Source organism: Fukomys damarensis, unplaced genomic scaffold (assembly GCF_012274545.1).
Source record: "Fukomys damarensis isolate Sample0158 unplaced genomic scaffold, DMR_v1.0_HiC HiC_scaffold_3, whole genome shotgun sequence".
NCBI lineage: Eukaryota > Metazoa > Chordata > Mammalia > Rodentia > Bathyergidae > Fukomys > Fukomys damarensis.
In genome coordinates, this window is record NW_022900915.1 from 16218733 (window position 1) to 16227092 (window position 8360).

The 8360-nt window shown below is 33.7% G+C and overlaps 1 protein-coding gene across 1 annotated transcript in view; it reads right to left on the reverse strand.

The window, feature by feature from the left end:
- Nucleotides 1-8077: 8077 nt before the first annotated feature.
- LOC104855147 (protocadherin-1) overlaps nucleotides 8078-8360 on the reverse strand; it is a 12822-nt gene continuing 12539 nt past the window's right edge. The window contains exon 4 of the mRNA XM_033765566.1: nucleotides 8078-8360. Coding sequence (XP_033621457.1) covers nucleotides 8175-8360 — 186 coding nt within the window. The 3' untranslated portion in view covers nucleotides 8078-8174.

Below are 8360 nucleotides of genomic sequence, written 5' to 3' on the forward strand. Positions count from 1 at the left end.
CAATAAAAAAGCTAATTACATGCAAAATTTACAATGTTTTAATTCAGCAACAGCTCCAAATAGATTTATAATGGAAATTAGAATATATATATATGAATATATATATATATGAATATATATATATTCATATATATATATATACACACAATCTCAGTTCATGAACTAAATTCCACAATTTCACGATTCTGGTTGCAAAACAAACTGGATGAGAACTGAATCAAATTTATCCATAATGCCAACATTGAACCTAACCACTAAATCTGATTCAGTTTTCCTCCAACTCAGTTTCTGACCAGAATTGTGGAATCAAGTTTGTAAACCAAGATACATATCTATACATAGATATTATAATACTTGTACATAGTAAAAGTCTTGTGATATACCTGAGAGGTTAATGGGAGAATTGCTACTATAACATTTTAGTTATTACTAAATAAGAACTATCACTTATGAGTTAGGGGTCTACTTTAAGGATGTGAAACTGATAAAATAATTTATACTTATATTTTAAATTTTTTCTTATAGAATCAATTTCCTTATGAATAAGGGTAAAGATCCCCTTGAAGATTTTTTCACACTGATCATATAGTTTCTTCCCATTGTGAATTTTTATGCTTTTGACAGTATGAAGGAAAATTACATTCTTGACAATCATATCTCCCAGTATGAGTTCTCACTTGCTAATGAACAAGAAAGACTATATGGTTTAGCCACATTTTTCTATATTTATGATTTCTCTTCAGTGTGTGTTCTCACACATTCACTGAAGTGTGAGAAACTATAATTTAAAACATTTCTAATATTTCTTATGTGGATTCTTTCTAATGTGAATTTTCACGATTTGAAAGAATTAGATATGTTAGCATTTTGCTGCACTCCATATTAACAGGATTATCTCTGGTGTGAGTTCTCTGTTTTTCATCAGGGATGAGGAATAGTTGGAGAGTCAGTTAAAGTTCTCCAGAGAAATATATAGAAGAGAGAGGGAGAAGGTGAGTGGGGGAGGGAGAGAATTTTGAATCATATAATTGATTCATATAATTGGTGAATTTGATCTTATAATTATGAAGTCTGAGACGTTTCACAATATGCCATCTATAAGCTGAAAATCTGCAAAGTTAGTGCTGAAGTCTGGTCCAAGTTCAAATTTCTGAGAAAGTCGGGGGCTGGTGCAAGATCCTGGACACTGAAGGCTAGATCAACTGGAATTATCATGTCTAAGAGCAGGAGAATACTGATGTTAAAGCTTCATATGTCAAAGTGAACTCCTTTACTAAGCCTTTTTTGTTCCACATGGGCCTTCAACTTACTGGTTGGTTCTTGGTTCCCATTAGGTAAGACTGTATCTTCCTCACTTGGTCCACTAATTCAAATGCCAATCTTTCATAAAAACACCCTAACAAACACATCTGAAAATAATAGTTTACCAGGTATCTACACATTCCTTAACATACTGAAATTGACATTTAAAATTAACCAGTTCACGGTTTTTAGCTCCAGTACACAATGTATAGTAAAATGTTAAGAATAAATGATTTATGACATTGTTTGCAATCATAGGGCCTCTCTCCAGTATTTGCATTTACCTGGATAAGAAAGGGTAAGTATTGAGGAAGAAGTAAAGACTTTCTCAATCTTTTTATTTATAATCTTCTCTCCAATGAGTGACCATTAGGGATATAAAGATAAAGGCTTTCTTACCTTGTTTTATATTTATGGGACATAAGTCCAATATGAGTTCTCACAGGTGCCATAAAGGATGAAGTAATGTGAAAGTTTTCTCACAGTTTTTATATTCAAAGAGAGTTTTCACATTTTCTGAGTGATCAAGGAAAATTCAACGATTTTTCATATATTCATACGGCTCATTTCCATTGTAAGTTATTATGTGAACAACAATGGATAAATAATAAAGGGTTTTCTATATTTTTACATTATAGTATTCATTTCTACTGGGAATTTTAGTAGTCTTAAGATACAAGGAACATTTTAAGGATTTCCTACTTTCCTTACATTGATAGGGTTTGTGTCCATTGTATAAAATCTCATGTGTCTTTGCTGAACAATCAATAAATGCTTTCTTGCATTTCCTGTATTTCTAGAATTTACCACCAGCATGAGTTCTCTAGTGCATATTTAGATTAGCAATATGGCCAAAGGCATTTCTACACTGGTTACCTTCATTATACATATCTGCAGTTTGAAAAATTTTCTACGCAGTAGACATTAAGGTCTTTTTGAGAGATTTTTCAATTTGATTGAATTCTTAGAGGTTCTTTACCATATGAATTCTCAAATATCTTTCCTGTGTCTTGCACTGATCTATGTTATGGTAAGAAGGACAAGGATTACAAAAATTGGGAGTATTTTATATTTTAGATGATATAGTATAATATCATTTTAATGAAGACTGTAATAACAAATGACTACCTTGTTATCAATTTTCCTTGATCAAAAGTTGTCATAAGAAACACAAATTATTAACTCAAAGCAGAGATAATAGAAAATTGAGTTGAGCATATCTATGAAATTAAATTTGCAATTCAAAATCTTCCCACAAAGTAAAAAGATGAGCCATGGACTGCTTCAATGATAATTCTAAGAAATACACACAAATAAATATCTTACACAAACTCTTTTACAACATAGAAAAAAAGAAACAATTGTCAACTCATTTTATTAGACTGATAGAATCCTCAAACTGAAACTTGATAAGGAAATTACAGGAAAAATCACAGACATCTTCCATAAAATAGATAGGAAAGATTCAATAAGAATGTGTTAGATGCAAAAATTTTCAACAAAAAGTACATAAGGAATCTATTGAAGCTATTTTTTCCCACATTGTTTCATTTCACTTGGAAGAAAAATACATGAGCAACTTTGTAAGTCATGGTCATACAGGTGCAGTTCCATTTTCAGTCTCCAGAATTCCAGCTCATTGGATTTGCTTGAAATCTTTGTCTTCTTCTACCATGGTAACTGCTGTCCCATATGAGAATATCAAGTGATTTGTTTAGATTTCAGTGCTTAAATTCCAGAAGTGAATACCATTCCCACCACAATTATGTCCATGTGAGGTTGCAAGTAGATAATAACCAATAACCAGGACAAGGTTGAGGCAAGTGTCTCAGATGCAAATTTTAAGGGATTACTCAAAAACTTTGTAGTAAAGAGAAATCTATTTAATGCAATATTCTTTAAAAATGAAATTTAATGCAAAAGTCCATGAAAAACTAAACATAAAATTTCAAAATAATGAGAGAAACCATGCTACCCTTATGTATATTGGCTTCAATGATCTCACCCCAATCCCAACTATGTTGAGTATTGCCAACTTTTTTCTTCCTGTTTTTGATGAGAAAAAGTTGACCATGTCTCCTTTACAGTTCTCTTTACTATGCTGCTCCTTGAAGTCCAAAGAGTAACAAAAATTCTCGATCCAATACTATTGGTAGTTATTAAATCCAAGAATACTGTAGAAAACTCCCTTAGTTTGCAAATATAACCTTCTATATATACTATATTGGGATGACAGCATTATTACATACATTCATGCATTAAACTAAACAGGCATTTTAATTTGGAAAACATATGCAAAATATTTACTCTGGTAAACATTTCTTCATGCAGTATATCTTCACCATCTATTTTGCTACTTACACACACACACACACACACACACACATTCATTCACATATAATGGGACACACACAAATGTACAAACACCCTAAGTGGGAGCAGCTGTGGAGTTCTAAAACTATTTGACTCATACATGCTAGTAGCAAGTGTGTTGGATAAAATGAATGTTGTAAGGGTGATTATGCAGAGGAAATAGATATTACAGGTCTTATTGTTCTTATTTCTCATTATATAAGGAAGCAACAGCAATGACCACCACTCCAGATAGTCTACTCTGGCCTCTGTACCCATCACTTCCTTTTATAAGCTCCAGTCTCAGAAATTCAGCATCAATGTTGAGTTACCATTGTTATGTAGCAGCATTTAACAAATACCTGGCTGTCGAGAAGAACTGAGCTAATATGGCTTACCTAATAGTAAAAGGCAAGTTCTGTAAGGTTTGTGATTACACACACACACACACACACACACACACACACACTGCACAAAAGAACTATGAAGGAAAACTGGTTCCCTTGCCCTCAAATCCCTAGTGTTGGTGATAATGACATCTGTAGACATTTGTTTTCCTCCCTGTATTCTGGGGAGATCATATATCTCATACCCTCATGGTATTTGTGAAAAAGTGGGAGCAGTCAAATTAAACACACACACACATGCACATACACCTACATCCTAGCCCCAACTTTCTACAAGCCCACCAAGTTTGAGCTAGACATAAGTCAATTTATAGTTCTGAAAAAGAACTTTTGAGCAGGGCATGCTTAAAGCAAGGTATATGCCTGTAACCCTGGCTACTTGGGATGCTAAGGTAGGACTTCCAAGTTCAAGGCAAACCTGGCCAACTTAGTGACACACTGCCTCAAAATAAATGAAATGAAATGAAATCAAAATTGGAGATTTAGCTTTGTGGTAGAACACATGTCTAACATATAAGGTATGAGTAAAATATATAGTGAACATTTTAACATCAAATTATTAGACATATGGCCATGAATCCTCCTCAAAATATTTCCCTTTGCGTCAAACACACTTATCCCATTCTTGTCACTTCTTCAAGCAGTTACAGAAATCTTTTGTGAGAACCTTTATGAGTAATGATAAAAAATATAGTGAATGCTGCTGCTGAGTGGTCATCCAATGAAAAGACAGGCTTATAAAAATATTTTGGTGTGTCTTCATCCACTTTATTCCCACAGTCTGGCACTGTGCAACTTCTGACCCTACCCCTAAGTAAAAATGACCATGTTTCAAAACAATTCAGGACACTGAGGCATCCAGGACAGTGGAACTAAAGAGGCTCACAAAATAGGACTTCTAGGACTGCTTCAGAAAGTAGTAAAAATAATGAGCTGTTTTTGAAGGGAGGGGGAATTTTGTTTTGTAGGAATTAACAGCAGTGCTTTTTATTCTAAAAATTTAAAAATATTAAACATCTACTATATTTATCCATCACAACTCTCATATAAGTCATTTAATCCCCAGTGCTAAAAAGAAAAAAAATGTAAAGGCTTTTGATTTTAGGAAGCTATTTTTCCCCCATATATGGAAAGCTGGCTTTCAAAGAGAATGAAACTGCCAGGTAGAAGTACAGAAAAGAAAAGATGGCATAGAGATCATGTTTTTTCAAGTCCTTGTTTCTAATAGCTTTTAAGGCCTTACTCTTTAATCAGCTTTGATTTTCAAATACACCTTAAAGTATCCTGTTATCCTCTGAATAAGTTTTTTCTCTGCTCCTCCTTGGTCTAGTTTGAATTGAGTTTCTGTTGATTATAACCACTATAATTTAGACTAACAGAGATCTTTCTGGTCACCACAGTTTTTAGCCATGAAGTATGAATTTATAAAAGTATGTGTTTAAAACACAATTAGATATGCAGAAGAGCATATGGTTTTATACGTGATTCTGAAATTTGAAATGTAGTAACAATTTCAGGAGTAATATTTGGGGAGACGCTAGTTGAGTTTAAACAGTTCCTTCAAGAAATAGTACTCAAGATCCAGGGATTTAGCTCAGTGGTGCAGCCCCTGCCTCAAAAGCGCAAGGTCCCAAGTTTCATCCCTAGTACAAAAACAAAAAACAAAAACAAAAACAAAACCCCAAAAATAGTACTCAAGACTATCTTTAACCTTTTTTCTGTGGGTCTGGCAAAATTAGCGATGACTGATATCCTGGAAAATGTCAGCTTTTTAACTACTGCCAAATTAAAAAGAATTTCCAATCAGAAAGAGACAGAATTTAATCAAGAGATTTTGCATTTTTTTATTTCAAATCAAATGTAATGTCTAAAGAATATTGAGTGTTTCTAGAACTACAAAGTTGTACAATTCCAATCATTTAAATATCTCTACTTCTTGACTTGCTTACTCACAATTGAGGACAGCACATGACACAGAAGATACCTATAGCCTCTGGTAAAATTCTGCAGTAATTTTCAGGTTACCGATCCAGCAATTGGGACAATATCATGATTATTCTTTGTTTCATTTCCCAAAAGATTCAAGTTCTAACATGGAGTATTCCAGTCAGTCCTTTATCACAGTAAAATCTGCATTAACTGCAACCAAAGTGAACTCTCACTGAATGCTCCTTTGGGATAAAAGATCTAATTCTCTCCCTAAATAGATTAGGAATACCAATCCCTCTTTCCACGTAAAAGTACCTAAATTTTGGGCCACTATATAAAAGTATTCATTTTCCTCTGCTTTCCAATACCACTTTCCTCATTTCTGAGCCCTCATTAGCATTAACATTAACAACTATATTTCTTCCCAAAGTATGCTTTAAATGATTTATCTATTCTATAAGGATTTATGTTTACCATACTCTACTTCCTGCTGAATCCTCACTAGCAGAGTTGTGAACACCACATTTCTAATAGTCTGTCCAAAGCAATATAGGTTTTTCTATCACACTTTTCTAAATTCCTCCAGCCCCTGACTACTACCTCTATAAAAATTCACTTCTACATTTTTAGGTATTTGTTACAGTGGCACCCCTGCTACCAAAATCTGCATCAGTCAGGATGCAACCAGAGAAACTGAAAAAGAAGATATATACTAAGATATTTATTTAGTTAGTTTTGGGGTTTTTTTTTTTTGGTTTTTTTGAGACAGGGTCTTACTATGTAGTTGAGACTGACCTGGAACTCACTATGCAGCCCAAGCTAGTCTCGAACTCACAGCGATCCTCCTGCCTCAGCCTGCCAAGTGCTGGGATTACAGGCGTGTGCCACCATGCCCAGCTTAATATATGTATTATTATTATGGAAGTGACATCCAATTGTGGAAGTTGGATGGACAAATCCAACACCTGTATGGCAGAGAGTAAGGAAAGGCAGGTTGGAACAATGAGGAACAAGCAGAATTTCATCTTAGGGAAGACTCAATTGTGCCTTTAACATCTTTCAACTTTTTGAACCAGGCCACCCGATTATCTATGATAACATTAAATGAGTTGATTAGCAATCTAAACTCCATTTACAGTTTAATTTATCTTTGTAATGTCATATAATATATTTAGAAGTTCCAGAAATTAGAATGTGCACATCTTTGGGAGCAGGCATTATTCCTCAAAATACTTTCTCCAAATCATTCAACTCCTTCACCAACATATCCTTTAATAAATTTCATTTGGCTAACTTCCAGGAGGAGCATGTATGTTAGCTACACAATGTATTTTTGATTCTTTATCAAACAAAAATATAAGCATTCAAAAGTAAGTAAATATTAGCATGCTGTAAAATCAGAAGCTCTTGTAATTACAGAATTTTGAGCTCACTTGAGAATTTCCCTTCAATAGCAAGGGACAATTAGAAAGGAAAACAATGAACTACTTGGTCATATAGGCCTCATAGAATCAACTGACCTTATAGGAACTTCTTAAATATGGGTCAATCTCTATATTAGTAAAGCACTTCTCAAGCACTTTATCAGTACCACAACTTCAACTGGAGACAAGGAAGAGCCGCAAATTTTTCTACATCAATCAGATGACAAATAATAGTTGATGCAAATACATTTTCATGGGACAGCCTATATTTTACAGTGCAAGATTGTTTACAAATTTGACATTGAAATAGTTTGAAATTATTCATGTTGTTGCTTAAAGAAAATCGAAAATAAAAATGCTCCAAGAGATCTTGAAAGAAACTCGACAATTAATGAATATGAAGTGATTACACCTCAAAAAGAAACAGGGTTATTGAAAAACTAAAGCTTTCTAACGTTTTAAAATAAAGTATAACAAAAGAGCAATCTTACACTTTATGTAGTTTCACACTCTGAGAAATATATTTAAATTAGAATTATGTTTATTAGACGAGGTTAGCTTTCTTCAGGAAATTAACACTAAAAATTTAATTAGTAACATGAAATTTCCCAATAGAAAACACTAATAGAAATAATATACAACAGACCAAAAAAAAAACATTAATAAAAGTGAATAAAAGGAAAAATGAGGGATGACTGCAAAGATAAAACAAGAAAGTGAAGAGCAAAGCAGACAAAATTAATACACCGAGTAAGGAGATTCAGATACCTAAATTATTCTGAAAAGCTGAGTTACCATCTGACTTTCTCCCAGAATCTTGGTCCAGAATATTGGGGAAAATAGGCTTCAAGAATTGGAACTCATTATTATGAGCGTCTCCAGTGAGACAGACCTCATACCGGTAGCTGTGGGACAGCGTCCCAGCGCCGCCGACGTCCACCAGGCG